Here is a 21,491-nt window from a genome sequence, read left to right on the forward strand (position 1 = left end):
CCATATCCCTCAGCATCTCCTCCCAACTGTAGACTTGTTTCAAGGTCTTTTCAGTTCTGGGTGTCACAGCTGAAGCATCCACAAATGCACGGAATCAACGTGAATCCCCATCACACAGCACAGGTCCCTTTGGGGCTCCATCCAGAGCCTGGCAGCCAAGTGAACTTTTCAGTATCTTCTAGTGAACGGTATGTTCAACATGTTTTTATTTAGACCGGATTACACTAATGAGCCAGTCGGCGTCTTCATCCTGACAACAGTGGATGAGAGGAGTTACCCTGTCACTCTCAATCCAGATTCCAGGGAAGTCACCCAAAACCAGATCACTAAAAGGAGTGTCCATTCTGTGGCCTCAACACTCAGGAGGCTGAAGCAGAAGAACCGCTTGACCAGCCAGTCAGAATAGTCGGATCCTGTCTTGAAGGAAGAGAAGGAAGAGGAGGGAGGAGTGGAGGGGAAGGGAGGAAGAGGAGAAGAGAGGAGGAGAAGGAAGGGGAGACAAGCACACACGCACGCACACACGCACACCTGGAGCCATCCCACTGAGCCAGAGACTACATGCCTTCCCTGGTACTTTTTCCCTCCCCTGGCATTTCATTTGCACTATTATAAGGTTCACGTGTGTTTTCTGGACATGCACTGGGAGTTGGAGACAGACACTCGGCTCACCCACTATCCCGAACCCCGCTTCTAGCCCAGAGTGTGTGGGGGCACCTCGCCTTCCAGATTTTTCACAGGCGGCCGACGTGTGCACCATCAGTTAGAGCAGGAAGCTGTAGGACACTACGTGGGACTGGTCGCTCAGACACTGGAGGTGACCTCACTTCCTAGGGAAACTGGAGGGCAGGTGTGAGCAGAGGCCTCAGCGCCAGCAGCAGTGTCTGAAGGCTTCCCAGCCCTAACTCTGGACTGGCCACACTCCACATGATAACACTATGAGGGTCGTGATCATCCTAACTATTCCTAACTACTTGACCCCAACCTGACCCATGTGGTGGTAAGGAAGAGGTAAGACTACATACAGCGGCTGGAGATGTAGCCATTGGTCCTCAGAGGCAGGATCAGTTCCACACTAGAGGGACCAGGGTTAAGGCAAAAGCAGTGAGACCCTTGGGAGACTTCATTTTTACCGCTAGCTCAAGAGTGAGTTGAACAGTCTCTGTGGTCCCCACCAGCTGTCCTGGACTACGAGACTGTGGCTACCCTGCAGTGAGTGTCATCTGGTCGTCAGAAGACATGCCCTGAATGGATGGGGGTGAATAGGGCATCCCGGAAATTGGGATGAGGATGCAAGCCCTGAGGAGGAGGCAGACGCTTGTCCCCTGTTCTAGACAGTGGTAGGAGATGGGAAGGAGACGATGCCAGGCCTTGTGTCTGCATCAGACTGGGACCTGGAGACCTTATTGGGGAGGAATAGGGCTCAAGTCCTGACTCCTCCCTGTAGCCTAGCAGTTGTGCTCCATGGGGTAGGTGGCTCGGTGGTCAGCAGTGCTGCTTGGTGGGTCTTCGGGATAGGTGGGGCGGTTCCAGCACCGGCAACCTGGTCACTGGCCTGTCATTCCCTCCAGCAGGTGCCCGCCCATGGAGGTCAGTCGGCCTGGGGCGCCCTGAACTCAGGCATGCTCCAGGTACGTGGTGGGGGTGGCGCGTCGCGCTCCACGTCCTCCGAGATGGTCCTGATGTCACTGGCGAAGGGGGAGATGCGTGCACGGCTTTTGAAAGAGGACAGGCTGCCGCGAGGCCTCAAACTCCACTGACGCGTCAGTTTATGGGCTTCCTCCTCTTGCTTTGTCTTCTCGAGGGCCTCCTGCAGCACGGAGCGGAAGATCCGCGCCACCTCCTGCACCTCGGGCTCCCTCTCAGCCAGCAGCTGTCGGAACCTGCAGGGACGACGTGATGGGCTGAGCATCCCACCTGCCGGCAACTCCCTGCCTTACTCTTGTCCCAGTCAATACTGAGCTCAAAACCCAGCTCTGCTCACCTCTGAGCCTCAATTTCCTGCCTTTGTGCAAGGTTCAAGCTCATGGGCAAGTAACCTGACACCAGCCTAAGGCTGGGGGAGGGGCAGAGTCCTCAAAGGTACACATTGAGACTGCAGCCTAGCTGTGTAAGACTTTCTGTGCCTCACCTGCCCTAGTGATTGCTCTGAGATGCACATCTGGTTATGTCTTTGTGTGTAATCACATAGTCCCATCTCCCCCAGCTGGTCCCCAGGGCAATGCTAGGGTTACCTGAGGATGGCAGGCCCACAGTAGGATGGGTGGATCTTGGCACATACATCCTCCAGCTGCAGCCGTTCACCAGGGCTGAGGTCATAGGTGGGCCTGGGCGCGCTGGCCAGCCAGCTGTAGTCAACTCCTGTGCAGATCTTCCTGACTGCATTGCGACGCTCCCTCTGCTGCCTCTCCACCTCGCGCATCTGCCCAGCCAGCTCCATCATCAGTGTCTCCAGCACCATCTCAGCTGGGCTCCGGGCTGACAGCCGGGGCGGGGTGTCATTCCACCGGAACCATGGGATGAGGGACATGGTCCCCCAGGCCCTGCTGTGACAGAGAAGAAGTGGATGGGTTTTGCCTGTGTCCCTTGGCAGCTAGTGGAAAACCCAAGAGACTAAGAAGGAGAGAAGAGAGTTGGGCTCCAGCTGAAAATATCCGCTCCCACCCCCACCCCTTACAGCTGTGCAGCCTCATGTAGGTCACAATCTCTTTAAGCAGAATAATTATAGAAAATAAGATAGGGCCATTTGAGAAGCAGTGGTGAATAAGCTCAGGTCACTGTAAACATTACAAAGAAATAACATATGCAACCATGGTGATAAGAATCCTGAAGGAATTCTGATGACTGAATCCAGAGAAATTGTTCCCTAAATCTCACTAAGCCTACCCGAAACAGGAAACAGTCCATGTAGAGCTGAGCACAATCATACATATCCCCATGGTCTATGGGGGAATACACACAACACACACATACACACAGCACAAACAACACACATACACATATATGCACATACGATGCACACAGCGCACACAGCACAAGATACAAAACGTATGCATGCACACACACAGAGAGATACACCGTATGCCCAGTCCCATAAGAAAACGCTGTTTCAGATCCCTCCAGACTAAGGCTGGTACACTTAGAAGTGTGTAGGTCGACATCGCCCTGATAAAACTCAACTCACCCACTGTCTGTTCATAATTCATCATCCAGCAAGCATCAGCCACTCAGTGGAGGGCCACAAACAGGGAAGTATGTGGGGGTGCTGCTCTCCACGGGACACAAAACTTGAATCTCATGACTGGGGCCGAGCGCACTCAGTATCTATGGGGAACACTAGGTGATAAAGGGGTTCAGAGAAGCAGTTGTGGGTGAGAGGGTAAGAGTTAGGGCAGACATCAGACACCAGGGCTGAGAGAGATGGCAGCCTGAGTGGAAGACCAAGCCCCGGTCCCAGGTGTGCACAGGGCTGCCTGCGCAGAACACAGCGCAAACCGGTTCCAGAGTGATCAGACTTCCATAACTGTGAGTGAAACCATAGGGACACTTCAGACACAAGCATAGGCAAGGACTTTCTCAGTGGGACCCTAGTTCCTCAGGAAATAAGGCCGACAGTGGACCGACAGAGCCAGGTGACATTTTAAAGGAAAGTTAACTGTATGTAGGAGCCTACAGAGCAAGAGAGAACCTTTGATCTGATGAATGCACACATGGCATAAAATTAATATCTAAAATATACAAAGAATTTTTTTTTTTTAAAAAAAGCAAGAATTCCAAGGACAGAGTCAGTAAGTGGACCAATAAAATGAACAGACAGTTCACAAAAGATGAAAATGTAAGCCGGGAGGTGGTGGCGCACATCTTTAATCCCAGCACTCAAGAGGCAGAAGCAGATGGATCTATAATAAGTTCGAGACCAGCCTGGTGTACAGAGTGAGTTCCAGAATAGCCAAGGCTATTACACAGAGAAACACTGTCTCAAAAAGGATTAAAAAACAAACAAACAACAACAACAAAAAAGATGGAGTCCAAATGGCCAGTACCAGTACCCCCCGGGAAGTGTTCAACTGCTCTCCAGAGCTGGTCTCAAGAGGGGCCTCCTGGGCCCCTCTCTCTGGCCTGTAGAGGCAGATGTTTTTCAGAGACTAAGGCTCGGTGGGCCTCCTGAGACCCGAGCTCTGTGAATCCTAAACTTCTGGGCCCCAGCTTGGGAGTCTCACTGGAAAGGGGAGGGCATTCTCAGCTTTCTTCCCCCCTCCCTCTGCCGCCACCCCGTGCTTCTCCACACTGGCTCAGATCCAACAGCAGCAAGATTTCTGCTGCAGCTATTTCTGTCCCGGGTGCCAGCTGCTACCCCAGGAAGCTCTAGGGGCAAGCCCGATTAAGTTCTTAAGGCCACAGGATGGGGAGGGGAGGTGGGGGAAGGGAAGGACAGTCTTTAGACAGCTGTCAGACAGACAGACTCCAGGACCAGCCAGACTGTGTGACTCGCTCTGCGGGATTGTAGTTTTTGCTCCTCAGCTCTCCTCACTGCCCACTCTGGAGGCCCTGCTCCCCTCAGGAACAGAACTCTGGGCAAGCTTCCAAAGTCCCTCACATTTTAGTCACCACTGCAGCTTGTGACAGGGCCTTGGGGATCTCAGAGCCTGTCATGGAGGCTTCCTCCCCACTCAGCCTCATTGACAGGCTCAGATACCAGCCTGGATGCTAGGAGTGACTGCCAGGTTTCCTTAGGTGTGAAGCAGCCCTGGGGTCTAGGGGAGTGAATGCTGGTTTCCTTAGGTGTGAAGCAGCCCTGGGGTCTACGGGAGTGAGTGTTGGTTTCCTTAGGTATGAAGCAGCCCTGGGGTCTAAGAGCGTGTTAGAAGACTGTGCTGGAGTGTTTGTGGGTGTGGGCAGGCTTACATTCTAACCATTCAGACAAGCAACACGCATGGGCGTTTACACACACAAATGTGTGACTCCAGCATATAGCAAAAACAGCTGTTTTATCTTAGGGTTTTGTGTTTGCCTTTTGGTGTTGTCTTTTTCTTTCAACTTCCCTGCATGCCCACACATGCGGCTGTGGAATTCTCTACCACAGGCACAGGTAGAGCGCCGGGCTGGCCTGAGGTTGGCAGACCGTGGGCCTGTGCCATGCCTTCCACTGCACTAGATGTGAGGCTCCCTCGGGGAGCGTGTGTTCAGGAACAAGTGTGGTGGTGTGTGCTTGTGATCCAAGCACTCTGGAGTCTGAGGTGGGGGTCTATAGAGTATCATCGCAATGCTTCCGCTGAGTCAGCTCTCCTAGATGGAAGGTACCTCTGCCATCCCTGTGTGACCGTCTGAGAGGATGTCCAGGAACCCCACTGAGAACTCTCTGCCTCATTCTCAGCCAGGCTGTATGGTTCTCATCTACACACGGGACTGGCACACTGTGTAGCACACGCCCCAGAGTTCTGTGACACTCCAAAGAAGGTGTGTGAAGTCCTTGGTCTGCCCTCCCAGAACCTGGTACACAGTCCAGAAGTCAGCACGGCCCCTCTGCCTGCCAGAAGACTGAGAAAACAGGCAGAATGCTGGCCTACAGTAACATGAAGTGGGAAAAGAAGAAATGAAAGCCAGCTAGGATGATACTGAAGGTCCCAAGACTGTGAAGACCCCCATATCCCCATATCTTGGGGATATGTCTCTCTCCCGTGGCTGGGAGATGGGGCAGGATGGAAGCTGCTTTTGATGGTAGCTACTCCTCTCCTCTCTCCCTGGGTATCTTCCGCTAAGGGGCACAGTCTCCCTTCCCTTCAACCTTAGACATGCTTGGGGGCCTGGTTGTCCCCCTTCCCTTTGGTCAATTTCTGTCTCAGATGGGACATCCTGAGACTTGGGAGAGAGTACCAGCCATACCTGATGCATCTAGCCTATGTTCAGATGACCGGAGTCTCAATTTTCCCACCTGAGGGAATTGCACCTGAGGGGCAATGAGGGCGCCTGTTTCAGGTTCCTGTAAAATTAGGTAAGCCTGACAAGAGCTTTCACATCACAAGACTGGTCCACCTGTGGCTGTCACTGGTCCTTAGTGCTGGGACTCTTCCCTGGGGTCCTAGGAAAATCAAGTTACAAACTTAGAAAAACTTTGTTTCCACCTTTAACTTAAAATGTAGCATTTCTGGGCTGAAGAAGGGGCTATGCAGTTTAGGGCACTTTCTGTTCTTGCAGGGGGCCAGCACCTACCTGGTGGTTCACAATTCTTGGATATCTGATATCCACTTCTGATTTCCACAGGCACCAGTCACACATGTGGAGCACGCACACGTGCGCGCACACACACACACACACACACACCACACACACACACACATGCAGGTAAAACACACAAACACATAAAATAAATAAATCTAAATTATTTTAATGTAGCATCTCCCCCAGGAAGGAATGCCCACCACATAGCCCAGGAATATCCTGACACCTGAGACTTTACCTCCAGCCAAGATCACAAATATAGTCCCTACTCTTCAACGTTGTTATTTGTGAATATTGCGTGTTCACCGCTACTCTGAAATACGGTGTTTATTAGGTATGTCACTAGATTTTATAATCCGACCTATTTCTAAAAAAAGCACAGATATCGCTATGTTATAAGCTGTTCTTTTGCATATTTCCTTGGCTGCATTTCTAAAGAGCTGGTTTTCTCTACTCCAGCTTGGGTGATGTTTCATTCAGAAACACTTCAGAAATGTTTTTCTTAGTGACCCCCAGAAGTCTTTGGAACAGAAAGGAAAGCCTACCCTGCCCTCCAGCCCCACGACTTAGTGCAAGTCTCACTCCAACCTGGATCCTGGCTTCCCTGGCCCTGGGCTGAGCCGCCATCTTCTGAGAGAAGCTGGTTGTGGGCACCTGGGGCTGATCCACACACAAGCCCTCATTCCTACCCCTGCCCCTCCCCTTCATTACACTGCCTCCTCTGCTCACACTCTGAGTCTCTCCTCCACCCATTTCTGGACATCCCTGAGGATAGTGGCTTTTCATCTTAGAAACGCTCCACGCCTGCCCTGAATCCCAAGGGAAGAGAAGTCTGGTCCTAGACAATAGAGGGGACTACTATGCTCACCGGTGCCACAAAATGAAGGGGATGCTGTCCTTCCTCCAAGAACCCTGATTTATTAGTCCAGAGGGAGCCACACCCAGGCCAGCAGCTGCTGCTCTGCCCTTGTAGGGCTGGGCTCCCACAGCTCAGCTGAGTATCTGCAGGCTAGAGAGGGCTGCGTTCCTGGTGACCCTAGTGTCTACGGGCACCTGACTCAGGCTGTCCTAGAGCATAGGTTACCTCTCAGAGCAGCAGTATCAGCTAAGGTCAGACCCTGGGTTCTGGCAGAGGCCCAGAGAGCATGTGTAACTGCTCTCTCTCACTAATTCTCTCCTGGGCTCTGTTTGTCAGAGGCCCAAGGTCAACTTTACTAGCTGCAAGTTAGCATTGTTTCTTTTCGGCATTAGAAAAGTTACCTATAATTCACTGAGCCAGGTGTGAACAGGCCTGGCCTATGAGCCTTCTGCCTCCCTGGTCAACCCTCAAACCCTTCTCTGAGGGTCAACTTCTTCCTGTAGTCTGGCCCTCACTGCTCCCCACGGAGACGGCATGGACCTCAGTGGCCATGGGCCCCATCACTCCGGCATCTGTAATGAAGGATGGGCACCTGCACAGGCAGCTGGGTGTGGGGATGGATGGGTCAGTGGGTGGATGGATGGGCAGGTGAGAGAGCAGGTGAATGGGTGGGTCTGTTGTACGTGTGGATAGATGGGGCCGTAGATGGGTGAATGGCAGAAGGGTCGATGGATGGATGGAGTCTCAATCAGTTTTCTTAGCACTGAGGCAGAGGGGCAAGTACTCAGGTCTGACTATGGTGGACAATCTCCAAGAAACTCCCTCCACCCCAATGTCACAACCCACTGGATCCTCCCCACCTCCATCCAGGTTCCCTCGCTGGTACCTTACTGGGACCTCATAGGCTGCTCCACTGAGGAGGGGACCACACATTCCCTGGTGCCTGCTGTATGTCTAGATTTGACTCTGCCCTCCAGAGGTGCTGAACTTATATTTCCCAGATGGATGACACCCTCTGACTTGAGATTTGCTTTCTCCCCTTGCCTGTGTCCTCTGTGTAGTACAAGAGGGAACACCAAGGCTGGTTTCTCTCCGAGGCTCACTCTGCCCAGAGTAGACAACAGCCGTGGCTCCCCACAAGTTTATGAAGAATAAATCTGCTGTGCCCAGGCTAGGCAACCCCCGACCCCATCTTTGACCAGTGAGGACTGAGGGAGCCTTCCACCACCACCTGGTTCCTAGATCCAGCCTACTGTTTAGTTCCCAGATGGCCAGGGAGTCTCCCCTCCAAGTTCATAACCAAGTGTGGCTGACTCCTAAAAATGCAGCTGCTCACTTGGAGGGCAGGAAGCTGTCACTTCTGGGGACACACACACACACACACACACACACACACACACGTGCGCACACACTCTTACCTGAGATCCACCTCCTTCTGGGGCAATGTCACTGTAGGGGTCCTGCTTTCTGCTTCCCACTCTAGGAGGAGAGAGCCTTGATCTTTTCTAGGGGAAGTAGAAAGTTGAGCATTTGCAGACAGGCAGAGGTAGAGCAGTGGGCACCATCCTCACACTGCCCCCCCCCAACTCTTTCTCTGCTGGCTGCCTCCTGGACGCCTCTCCTGTCGGAGACGTTTTACTGTTTTACCGGAGGTACCAACTGGAGGAGGGCCCCAGCTGCGCTGGTGTTTGTGGAGTGTGTGTCTGTCCCTAGAGCTGAGCCACTACTCCCTGCAGAACCTGGAGGCAGGCCAGCTGCGGTTGCCATGGAGACCCACCTAAGCCTCTTGGCCAGCAGCAGTATTAGCTGATGAGGGAGTGTGACCTGACACAGATGGCAAGAAGATCGGGCTGAGAGAGAGCTCTGTTCCCAGGAGACGTCTGAACCCCTTCCTTTCCCAGCACCACCCAGTGAGGTGCCAGGACCTCACCAGACTCCTGGCGCATCTACTCATGGCAGATGTCCCCAGATGCCAGGTGGATGGTTCCTGAACCAGATGCACTCTTTCTTCCGAACGGACGTCTTCCTGGGAATTGGGGCCCAGGGCGACTTCTCTCCACCGTTTCCACTCCCTTACCTGCCGCCTTCTCTGTCTTTCCTTCCCTCACACCAAGCACCGGCACAGAGGGCAAAGGAAGGTCCAGGGAGAAGAGAGGAAGTGGATCCCCTGGAGTCTGCATCAGGGGCTGGCACGGGCTCCCTGCTGTGCCCTTAATCCCACTCACCACAAGTCCCCTGCCTTTCCGCTCTCTGGACACGGTGCCACGTGTGAGCTACTCTGGCTCTAGGCCACGAGTAGTGTGTGTCTTGCAGATGTTAAAAGGCCCTGAGGAAGGAGTGGCGCCCCGTGAAGGCCCAGTGAGCTGCAACAGCCCACACTGATCCTAGGGGTGGCTGAACCCACAGCAGGAATGGGGTGGCTCTGGACATGTCTCATTCAGTTGTGTTGGAAATGAAAGCAGAAAGTTCAGCCAAGAAGAATGTAGGCCAGGCCAGACCACTCAGACTGGAACCCCTCCCGCACGCACATCGGAGGTTTTGGGTAGAAGGTGGTTAGTGTGCAGTTTCTTCTGCCTTCCTTCGCCTGGCAGAGGTAGTAGGGTCTCCTGTCAGGAGCTGGGTCTTAAGGTCAAATGTCTCTCTTGGCAAGCTCACATCATGACAGTCCTAGGACATGAAAGGACAGGCTAGGAACCTCCTCTACAGTTCCCAGGTGGCCTCCATCCAAGGCCAGCGAAGGCCAGAGCAACTTGAGGCAAGAGCCAGGACAAGAGTGACCAAGTGACAGCACCCTTCCCCTGAATCAGAGTGGTTGCCTTGCCCTGAGCCAGGAGCAGGACTGGGGACAGTTCTCTCTGGGAGACTTTCCTTGTCTCTGCCTGCCTAGCCCCTTCCGTATTACCTCAACTAAAGTCTGACTTGTGTGCTTTGCACCAGTCCCAGGACCAAGGATGAAGACAGAGAAGGCAGGCCATCACCTTATAGGGCTGCAGTCCTGAGACTCCCTGAGCATGGAGCAACCAATGTCCTTTACTCCCGTGCCTACTGGCATCACGGTGTCAGAAGGGACTGGGAACTTCCACAAACAATAAGCAAGCAAGAACCATACTTCTGCCCACCACACCTCTGTGGCCTCAGCAACTCCCAGAACTCCTGAGCCCAACAATGACACCCAGCATCAGTGAAAGAACTGAATATATCCCCTCTTCTCTGAAGTAGGGAATGAAGCAGGCCGTGTCCCCGTGTCTGTCTGTGTGCAATCAGGCCTTGTCCCCATATCTGTGTGCCGTCAGGCTGTGTCCCTGTGTCTGTGTGCAGTCAGTCAGGCCGTGTCCCCGTGTCTGTGTGCAGTCAGGCCGTGTCCCCGTGTCTGTGTGCAGTCAGTCAGTCAGGCTGTGTCCCCATGTATGTGCAGTGTGGAAATCTGTGTTGTGTTTCCTTTTGAGTTCCAAAGGCTCTTTGAGAGAAGAGGCCGGTTCACAGACCTCGAAATACTAGAAGATCTTGCCAGGCTGAAGGAGGGGGGATGGAACTGGCCCTCTGTGAAATCCACTGGTTGCTAGAACTTTTCAGAAGCCGGCAGCAAGGTCTCCAGAGCTGTTGTTACTCGCCTGTTTGTTGTTTTGTTTTAAACTAGTGCCCTTGGCCCTATCCCAGAAGGTAAGCCAAAAGCACTGTGACTTCCTCAATCTCACCCACCACACACAGAAAAAAGAATAGAGTTGCCAAGCAACCGCAGGAAAAGCAGAGGGCTACAGCCTAGCATCCAGGCACCAGTGGGCATCTGGGGTCAGAGACCCCTTTTGCTTCTCCATAGGAACAAGTGGCTCGTGAAAACTTCCAGGCACGGGGCCTCATGTAATAAGGACTGGAAACAGAAATGACAAGACAAAGTTTGGAGCTTTGCTCTGACACAAATCAGAAGCAAACTGTCGGGCGAGGGAGAAGGTGCTTCAGAATTACAGGTGTATCAGCATCCCCAACTCTGCATCCAAAAGACAACAATGACGACAAAGCACTCTCTAGCTTTGCCTTGGGAAAAGCAGCAGCATCCTTGGTGGACTGCCCTAGGCCGGATGGGAGACTCAAGCCAGGTCTGTGTCTGGGGTGGCAGGGAAGGACCTGAGCCACAGCCTGGTCCCTCCGCCACCAGACACAGACCTGACCTGCATCTCACTCATGCCTGAAGCACAACCAGGAGCTCGGGTGTCATTCCAGGTGAAGGGGTGCTTGCACTCCAGGTGAAGGCCTGCTTGCACTCAGAACAGAGAGTGTTACTTGTTGACCTAGCTCAGCTGTTCTCAACCTGTGGGTCATGACCCCTTTGGTAAACCTCTATCTCCCCAAATACTTACAATTCACAACAGTAGCAAAATTATAGCTATGAAGCAGCAACAAAATAATTTTATGGTTGGGGGGGGTCACCATAACATGAGGAACTGCATTAAAGGTCACAGCATTAGGAAGGTTGAGAACCACTGAACTACCTGCTGACAAGTTTGTTCATTTTTGGGGAAACATCTCCTCTCTTTGTTTTGTTCCTGGAGATAGGGTTTCTCTGTGGCTTCTGAACCTGTGTTGGAACTAGTTTTTATAGACCAGGCTGGCTTCAGAGACATCCACACTTCTCTGCCTCTTGAGTGACAGCAATAAAGGTGTGTGCCACCACCCCCTGATGGAAAACATCTCTTAATGAACATGCAGTGACAAATTATTTGGTCTCTATAAAAGGACAAAGTTTGGATAAGAAAAATTTGCACAAAACCAAAATGAAGAAACTTGGCCTCCCTGCTTTATGATGTCACCAAAGCAGTTTTAAGGGGAGGAGGACCAAACCCCCTAATCCTCAGGGCAGTCAGTGCTTCCTTTCAATCCTCTTTTTGCATAGTTTGCATATATTTGCATATAATTTGCAGAACATTAAGCAATTCTCAAAGCACTGGGAATGTAGGTGGATCTGTGCAGTCCCAGGCCATAAAGGACAAATTTTTGGAACTCTGTGTCCTGTCCTCTGATGGCTTTTCCCTCAGAGTTCAAGGTCCTCTGTCTGCTCTCCACATCTTGGAGACATGGCTGAAGTTCCCCTCCTTCTAGGATCCTAGTACAGAGACAGAGGCCTTGTGAACCAAGAGCTGAGAGGGTCGATCCCCTTCAAAGGGCCACTTCTCAGGATCCAAATCTGGACTGGACATCTGTTTGCTGGGTGACCCTGCAAAGATACTCTAAAGGGACTCTTGTGTAACAATGGACCCAATAGGATATGGTAATTTCTGCCCCCCGCCCCCCCCTCCGGACTCTCACCCTGGCTGGGAGAAAGAAAGACCCTGGCCAGATCTCTGCTGGAAAGAGATTCCATACCATTCTCACCTGCCAGTCCACCTTCCAGGGTGAGACCGAAACTCAAGCTAGGACAGGTCAGCAGTAGGCGGGCCACACCTCTACCAGGACTGCTTAGACATGATATCCTCCACCTCTATTTAAACTCTGGTTTCACTGACTTGGGGGGGGGGTTGTCTCTGAATCCCTTTATCTCTCTTCCCAGTGTGGCCACATTAAATAAATCTCCTTTTTCTGCTTTTCCCTTTTAGTTGGGTTCTTGTAATTGCCTTATTGAAGAGAGGTGACTGGACCGGACTTGGAGCACAAACAAGTGGTGACCCCAAGTCTGATAACATTATGGAGCCTGGACTTACGGTAGGGCCCCTTTCTGCATCCTTTGAGAAATGTGCAAATCCTTGACATGCGCCTGTTCTCTCTCACCCTCATGCATCCTGGCCCCGAGCCTCAATGCTCACATTGTCAACCAGAACTAGGTTTTGAAGAAGACTGGGGGCTCCCATGTTGCTTTGCCCTCAGCTCCCCAGCAGTCCTGGTTTGTGTGGGGGAAACCCAGGCTCGGCCCACAGCTCCCTGGTCTGGGTGGCTGGGAACAGACTCAGAATTCCCTGTTGACCAGAGCTCCTCCCTGTTGTGCCCAGCTGGCGCCAGAGAAGCCTGCTCCGGGTGCCCAGGGCTGAAGCATCAACACTCAGCTGTGCCCCTCCTGGATGCCCCGGTCCCCAGAGTCACCCAGGCAGGTAAACATAGCAACAGTTACCTGGCTTCTGTTGCCACTCTGATTTGGAGTACTGCTATTGGTGAAACCAAAAATGAGGATCGACTCAGCTTTTCCCACATCCCTTGGTAGACTTCCCCTGCATTCTCCCCTTCCATTCCCTTGCCGACTCCTCCTGTCCAAGCCTCCTTCTGACCAGACTTTTACCTCTAGAGAGCTCAGGAATCCTCTGTGCTTTTGAATCACACAGACTCTACCTCTACAGCAAGTGGTTCTCAGCCTTCCTAACACTGCGACCTTTCATGCAGTTCCTCATGTTGTGGTGACCCCAACCACAACTTTATTTTCATTGCTACTTCGTAAGTGTAATTTTGCTACTGTTATGAATCATGAATGCCTATGTTTTCCAGTGGCCTTAGGCGGCCCCTGTAGAAGGGTCATGTGACCCCCCAAAGGGATCACACCCCGCAGGTTGAGAACTGCTGGTCCAGGGTATCTGTCTCTAATGGCGTTGACCACAGGACCACATTTCTGCACAAGTTCAGGTTGAGTCACTAGATAAAGGTCGATCCAACCCCCACATCAAGTCTGAATCTTTCCACAGGTGCCCGCAAAGCTCGCCTCATGGGAGTTTAATTTGTGCAACTAGCGCCATGTTGCTCATGCACGTGCAAAAACCTAAAATTATCATTAAATGCATTAAGTCCGTACCAGCCAGCACAATGAGTGTAACCTCCATTTTACACACGGAAGAACATGGCTGCGAGTTAAACAACCAACCCAGGGTTCACATGAAACAAGTGGCCATCTATGACGTGATTCAAAGCAAGGCAGCCTGGTGCTGCAGTTGGCCCTGGGCTAGTTGCCGAGTTCCACACTGAGCTTCCCTCTTCTGATTGATCCAAGTCTGTTAATCCTGCAGCCGACACCAGAGCAACAAGGCACAGATGTGTAAGGAATAACAAATCTCTCTCCTGCCCTGGCCGCCTGAGGCTACAGAGAGCAAAATTATCTGTTCGCTTATTTTGAACAGGTCTCAAGCTCATACAAAATCCATAAGAACATGTTGATATTTTCTATGTGGTTATTGTTTGCTATTTCTTTTTTGTTCTTGTTAAAACAGTACCTTGGGACTGCAGAGATGGCTCAGTAGTTAAAGAGTCTCGGCTGCTCTTAAAGAGGACTGAGGTTAGTTCCCAGCCTCACATGGTGGCTTATAGCCGTCTGTGACTCCAGTTCCAGGGAATCTGACACTTTCTGCTGTCTGCAGCACTGGGCCTACACGTGAAGCATAGACACAAACGTCAATTGTGTAACGTGTTGGAACCACACAGAGGCAAACAATCAGGGCAGCAGGAGATCTCAGGCAATGATCTTTGTTCTGGGACAGACGCGGTTGTCACTAAGGCAGTGTGGGATCAGATGTTCATCATTTGACCGCAGATCCGCCCCTCTGAAGAGGGACCCACCGGTCTGCAATCCCCATCTCTCATGAAAACCTCTGAGCACCTTGCAAATCCCTTCACCTGCTCCCCCAATTGTCACAGCCCAAAGGCACACTCCCCCCAGTGACGGCCTTTGTCTGTAACCAGAGAGCAGGGCAGGGGCAGGTGTCCCTTGCCCAAACTCTGGACAGACCTATAAATGAAAGCCTACACCACGCCTGGGCATGGTGGTCCATGCCTGTAATCCCAGCACTGAGGAGGCAGAGTCGGGAGAAACCAGAGTTTAAGATCAGTTATATAACACCCCACTCCAAGGCCCTGGGGCTGAGGCTTGTGAGGAGCATGCAGGGTTTCTGCATGAACAAAGGCCTTCATGAATCAGCATCTTGGGAGGACACGGAGCCACTGTTGACTTCTGTGCTGACTTCTGCTGTGCGACAGGCAGGATGCCAATCACACTTGCTTACTGCCCCATCCATGAGCTATCCTGTCTCAGGTCCTTCACATCCTCGCCTTCGTTTGGTGTAGATGGTCTTTCTAATTGCAGTCGTTGTAGCCCATGCATGGTGGTCTCAAAGTGCGACTTTCAGGGGTCCTCCTCCTGGACTGCATCTCCCTGTGCTCACCCCATCCGTGTCTGTCTCCCTGTGCTCACCCCTATCCATTCATCTTTAGTAGGTAGTACTTCTGATACTTACTCCCATGTGTTTTAGCAGTGTTGAGAACATGCATGTACTCCCATGTGTCCTGCTGATACCCTACACACTCTTGCTCAGATTGCACTCATGAGTCTGTGCAGAATGCACGAAGCTCATTGATGTTCACATTTTCTCATAGATGGTGTCAGAACTCACATGGATGCCTGTGATCCATTTATCAGACTTGTCCCAAGCAGGGCCAGCCATGGGTCCTCAATAAGCCAATTACAAGAGTCAAGTTAAAAGCAGAAAACGGAAAAAAAAAGAGGTCCATCCAATATAGCCACTTGGGGAAAGGGAAAAAGAGATCCCATGAGACCCCAGGTCTGCCCTCAGGTCCTGAAGTGAGCTGATGTTTAAAGAGGCCAAGAATAGGCACATGGAAGCAGTCCTGGTCAAGGGGTGGCCCCTCCCACCGCTGACCCATCATTATCTGGGCTTCAGTCTCATCCTGTAAGGCAGGCTAACAAGGTAGAACTGTGTGAAATCACTTTCAGGGAGGCAAGATTGCCTCTGGCTGGCATCTGTTCTTTTCCCAGTATGAGATTCCTGGGGAAATTCCTGTTTGGGGTGGAGGGTCTGTTTCAGCAGTCTGAGAGTGAGAGGCACAAGCATCCTTTTAGAATGTCTTCATTTCTGCCAGGTCTGCAACACTTTTAGCCAGCGTCTTGCTTATAACCATGTGTACTAGCCAAGCGCAGTTGGGAAGACAGGAGTTGCCAGCAGTTGGGCACATTTGGTAAGGGTATCCTTTCTGTGAGTGGAGTCTTTTCTCCATCTACGTTAAAGAATAGATCTCAGGGGCCTGCCTCTCCTCATGCTAACATCACACTGTCCAGACAACCTTTCTGAAACCGTGAACTAAAATAGTCTGTTTGGGAAGGATTGAGGGTGTGGTCTTGTTGGAGGAGGTGTGTCACTAGGGGTGTGCTTTGAGTTTTCAAAAACCCACACCAGGCCATTGTCTCTCTGCCTGCTACCCATGGGCCAGGTGTGAGCTCTTAGCTACTGCTCCAGCACCGTGCCTGTGTGCCTGCGTGCCTGCCTGCGTTCCTGCACTCTTGCCTGCCATCACACTCCCGGTCGTGATGATCGTGGACCAACCCTCTGAAACTGCAAGCAAGCCTCCAGTTAAATGCTTCCTTTATAATTTGCATTTGTTGTCTCTTCACAGAAATAGAACAGTGAGTGAAACAAGGTTCTTCGAAGTTCCCTAGGAAATGTAGAATTTTGTTGTTGTTTTCCACAGAGATCCTTTCTTGGACTTCATTCAGGACTGAACTGATTCCACAGTTCAGTTTGAGAAGACTGGCGTGTTGTGTATTGAACCATCCCACCAGTAAGTGGCTGTGAACCTCCTGCCGTGGGTTCTGGGGACTGGACTCATCCTCCGCAAGAGCAGTGTGTGCTCCTAACGGCAGAGCTGTCTTTCCCGCCCCAGTCCTCCCTATTTTAGCTGCTATACATGGATTTCAGTTTCTCTCTGTAAGCTATTGACAAATATAAACTGAAGATTTATATATTGATATATTCTGATAGCTAATGTTTTACCCTGTGTGTGTGTGTGTGTGTGTGTGTGTGTGTGTGTGGTGTCCTTGGCTGTCCTGGAACTTGCACTACAGACCAGGCAGACTTTGAGCTCAGACTTTGCCTCTACCTCCCAAGAGCTGGGATGGAATGCATGCATCACCACCACCTGGCTCCTTTCTCTTTTATACCTTATCTTTTATTCATTTATTTACTTTGGGTGTGGGAGAGTGTGGGTGTTGTGTGGGGGTCAGAGGTCAGCTGGTAGGAGCCAGTTTTCTGCTTTCCTCATGTGGGAGCACACTCAGACACTCAGGTTGGCAGCCAGCATCTGTGCCCACCGAGCCATCTCCAAGCCATACCAAGATCTCTTTGGTATGTAGATTTTTGTACATACAAGAACATATCCGCTGCCAAGAAAATACCTCTTTCTTTCCAGTCTGGGTGCCTTTTTTTGTCTCTTGCCCAATCTCCCTAACTCAGACATCCATAGATGTTCAGGATCCTGGCCTCTGGATGTTGGTTTCTCTTTTGGCATCGATCACACTGTCCCCTGCCAGACTTCAAAGGTGTCAACTGTCCAGCTGAGCGAGTCCCCTCTATTCCTATTGGGTGAGAGCCTGTGTTGTGAAAGGGCATTTGATTTCATGACTATTTTGTCAAGATGATCCTTGAATTTCTGCTTCTAATTTGTTCAATGGTGAATTGCATTGCACTCTATTAAGTCCTATCTGGTTATGAAGTAAGAACTGTTTGACACCTTCCTGCGTTTGATTTGTGAAGATATCGTTTGGGAACACCCCTTCATGAGTAAGTGTTTGCTTCCTTTCTGAATCCGTCTTCTATTTTGGATGTCAGTTTTTGTTGGAAGTGTCAGGCACCCATGAGGAATCAGAGGACAACATGGAGTCGTTCCTGCCTTCCACCTGGAAGTGGGCTCTGAGGAGGAGATTCTGGTCGCCAGGCTTCTGCTGAGCTGCCCAGCGTGGGTCCTGGAAACTGAACTCAGGTCTGTAAGAGCAGTAGAACCTCCAAACATCGAGTCATGTCTTCACGACCACCCCAGATTCTAGTTCATCATCTCTTTTAGCTTGTCAATTATGTTCTTAAAAAAAAAAAAAACTAAATGGGCCGGGTGGTGGTGGCGCACGCCTTTAATCCCAGCACTCGGGAGGCAGAGGCAGGTGGATCTCTGAGTTCGAGGCCAGCCTGGTCTACAAGAGCTAGTTCCAGGACAGGCTCTAGAAACTACAGGAAACCCTGTCTCGAAGAAAAAAAAAAACTAAACTAAATGGTTACCCTCAAATTCGCAATATGTAATAACAGCTAATCTGTCTTCAGATAGCAGGGTACTGCTCCGTGTGTGGTATGAGCAACTTGTAGTGGCTTCCTACCGGCTCCCTTCCTCCCTCCGGCCCTTAGGATGATGTTGCTGTTCATTTCAGTTATACATAGGCTATAATCACGGGAGACCGTGGTACCATGATTGTTTTAAACAAGCAGTTACCTTTTGGACCAGTTGAGAATAAGAACAATTGTCAATTTCTCTTTGTCTTTTATACGAGTCCTTTCCGAGGTCTGCATTTTTGAGTCATGTCCTGTGGACTGCTCCCCTCTGAGCAAAACTTAATTAGTACCATTTTATTCAGAGAGGCTATAATTGCCCAAAGGAGACCAGGGATGTTGAGTTCTCTCATAGAAGGAGAAATGTGAGGGGCCATGAGACCCTGACCTGGAGTCCAGCCATTCATTTCCTACAGCACCTCTCTCCCACCTCCATGTAATTTTGTCCCCGTGGTCTCACGAGTGCTAAAGGGCAGAGCATTAACTGAAGGAAGGGCCTCCCCCGTGCAGCTTTGGGGACATCATCATCTATGCTGGGATCACCCATGTTTCTGTAAGTTCAATGAGTTCATTGGTTCACCGAGCTAGATGCTGGAACCATTGCTTTGGCCCAGCATTGGTTCACGTCTCCACAGGAAAAGCTAACACATCAGTCATTTCCCTTGCTGATAAAGTTATGTTATCATTTTATACCCAGTAGATCTGATTAACATGGTGTTCTCACCTTTTAATGTGTGTGTCATGAAATAATGCTGCTGCATATAGAACGCGAAGTGGACAGGCTTTTGATCCTTCAGTGCTTTAACTGTTCCACTCGAGTGTCTTCTTGGCTTCTGATACTCAGGTGTTTTCTCTTTCTGGTTACTGTCATGATCTCCCCTTGCAGCACACAACGCCTGTCTGTGCTCTATGCGCTACCATACAGTTCACGAGCTTCGGGCAAGGGGCTGGAGGTTGAAACACACAAAGACACACAGACAAACAGACAGACAGACAGGGACACAGACCTCTAGTCACTGGTAAGAAGCCCTTTATTCAATAGCACCCTGAAGGCTTATATACCCAACAGTCAAGTAGGCCAACAGGTGAAAACCTTATCCTCTGATCCTCAAGGCCAAGGCAACACGTGCTCGTGAAGCAGAGCTGGTAAACAACTTTGACACAGCTTTCAGTAACTCAAATCAGAAGGAAAGAGATCTTTAGCAGGGAAGAGCAGCTGGAGGCCAGGACTCCAAATAGTCCCAACATCCCGTCTTTAGATTTCTGGCATTTTATTTGGGAGATATCCACCCTACCTGCTGCTCCCTGGCTTTCCTGTGTTAATCAAGGGAGAAGGTGCTTCTTGCTACCCAAGGCTAGGCAATGGAACCACACACACACACACACAGAGAGAGAGGGGGGGGGGACACGGGGCGGCGGGGGAGGGGGAGACTTTGAACATTGAACAAAAAGAGCTGAAGAGATGGCTCAGATGTTAAGAGCATTGGCTGCTCTTCCAGAGGTCCTGCGTTCAAGTCCCAGCAATGGTAACTCACAACCATCTATAATGAGATCTGGTGCCCTCTCCTGGCGTACAGGCAAACATGCAGGCAGAATACTGTATACATAATAAATTAATGGGAGAAAGGAAGGATGGAAGAAAGGAAGAAAGAAAATTAGACAGCATGAGGCAGAAACCCACATTGCTGGTACGAGCATGAGTGAAACAGTTCTGACAGCTTTTTAGGAGTCTGGACACTTCCACTGTCAGGTTTCCAGAGTCTGCCCAGAGTTAGGCCAGCAGGGCGGGAGTTCCAGGCAAGCTGCAGACAGGTTTGTCTTGACCTGCCCAGAGAGGAACTAAGGGAAGCAGGGTTTCTCACGGTTCTCAAAACTTAATGTGCTCGGAGCCCCCTGGCCGGCTTGTGGAAAAGAGATTTCTGGGCTCCACCAAAAATAAAAATAAAGCCAAACAACAACAACAAAAACCGAGGGCTGGGAGTTGTTCGTGCCCGGTGTCGGCTAATTGTGAACAACAGCGGCATCTTGTGGTGATGCCAGGAAGAGACCTTGCTGAGCGTGACAGCTCCACTAACCACACCAGGATGTTGCTGGACCGTACAATACTACTTGTAGGGTCAACAGAGAGAGGCGCTGGGCTTGCTAGGTCCCTCAGATGCAAGCTATATTTACTCTAGGGACGGGGAAGCCCAGTGCCGGAAATTTTCTGGTTTATTTCCGACTACCTATAATCATTTTTATGAGAGAGTTCCTCTGTGAATAATCATCAGGGGGGCTGTCCCTTCAGCTCTGCACCCAGTAACTAACCCAAAGCAGTATTTGACATAATACCCACGGTGGCACGTCATCCATCCTCGGCGAGACCGACAAAGACTGCGAGGCAAGAGGTGGGGTGACTTGCGGGCTGTCGAGAGGGGAGCGGCGATGCCACGGACGCAGGCAACTGTGAAATCAGCAGTTCATAGTGACTTTCTGGGCTTGGAAGACAACCTGACCCTGCTGCTGGGGCCTTAGTTTGAATCCTAGCTAGACCTAAGCTTCCTAGCACTTGTGAGGACCTCGGGAAATAAGCCACTTAGAAGCAGAGAAGTTGAGCGCAGGAAAGGCAGCAGCAAAGGAGGGGAAAGTTCTTAGCTCAGGGCCCTCTCCTCCACCAGACACTGAGACCTGGCTTGAGTCTCACTTGTGCCTGGGGCATAACGAGGAGCAGAAGTGGCCCGAGGCTCTAGGGCAGCTGGCTCCCTCTGGAACAAGACATTAATGATTAATAACCGGGTTAAGGGGGCCTGCAGAGGGAGGAGGTGAACCCGGGGAGGGGCGAGGGCAGCAGGCCCCCACCCACAGTCCCTGCGGCTGGGTTTAGTGCTGAGTCACCTAGGCCTGGCAAGTTTCCTGCAGCCAGGGTCGCAGAGTTTGGCCCCAGAGCAACCTCTGTCCTTTCGGGCTGATCACAGGCAGCAGGGGGCGCCCTGCTAGGTGATGGAGCCAATGGCCAAGGAGGAAGGGTGCCTTCCCAAAGTCCTAAATCATCCTTACTGGAATAGTTAGGGCAGTTTAGACAGGCAGGCAGGTGGGCAGGCAGATGAAGGAGGCAGCTTAGACAGGCACAGGGAGAGAGAAGACAGGGAAGGAGGGAAGAGGGAGAGGGAAAGAGAGAAAACGCAGTTTGTAAAGGTCCTGTCAGGTTACTCAGGGAGTCCGGGTTGTCCAGGCTGAAGCCATCTGAGCAAACTTTTAGTCCCGTTCCAGAGCTGGTGGTCCCTGGTTGTTGCTGGGCCTTCCAAGTCTGACCCCAAGAGTAGCGCCAGCTATGGTGCAGGAGCTGGAACCACACTGAGTGGGGTCCC

General features: G+C 51.3%; 1 protein-coding gene across 1 annotated transcript; it reads right to left on the bottom strand.

Annotated features, from left to right (window-relative positions):
- Nucleotides 1–1,588: 1,588 nt before the first annotated feature.
- On the bottom strand, nucleotides 1,589–14,359 carry Rd3 (RD3 regulator of GUCY2D). The gene is made up of 3 exons (XM_038348465.1): nucleotides 14,257–14,359; nucleotides 2,232–2,543; nucleotides 1,589–1,880 (listed from the first exon to the last, which is right to left on the bottom strand). Exons 2-3 carry the CDS (start codon nucleotides 2,525–2,527, stop codon nucleotides 1,589–1,591), a joined length of 588 nt encoding a protein of 195 aa, XP_038204393.1. The 5' UTR covers nucleotides 2,528–2,543; nucleotides 14,257–14,359.
- Nucleotides 14,360–21,491: the final 7,132 nt, after the last annotated feature.

This window comes from Arvicola amphibius, chromosome 12 (genome assembly GCF_903992535.2).
Source record: "Arvicola amphibius chromosome 12, mArvAmp1.2, whole genome shotgun sequence".
Taxonomy (NCBI): Eukaryota; Metazoa; Chordata; class Mammalia; order Rodentia; family Cricetidae; genus Arvicola; species Arvicola amphibius.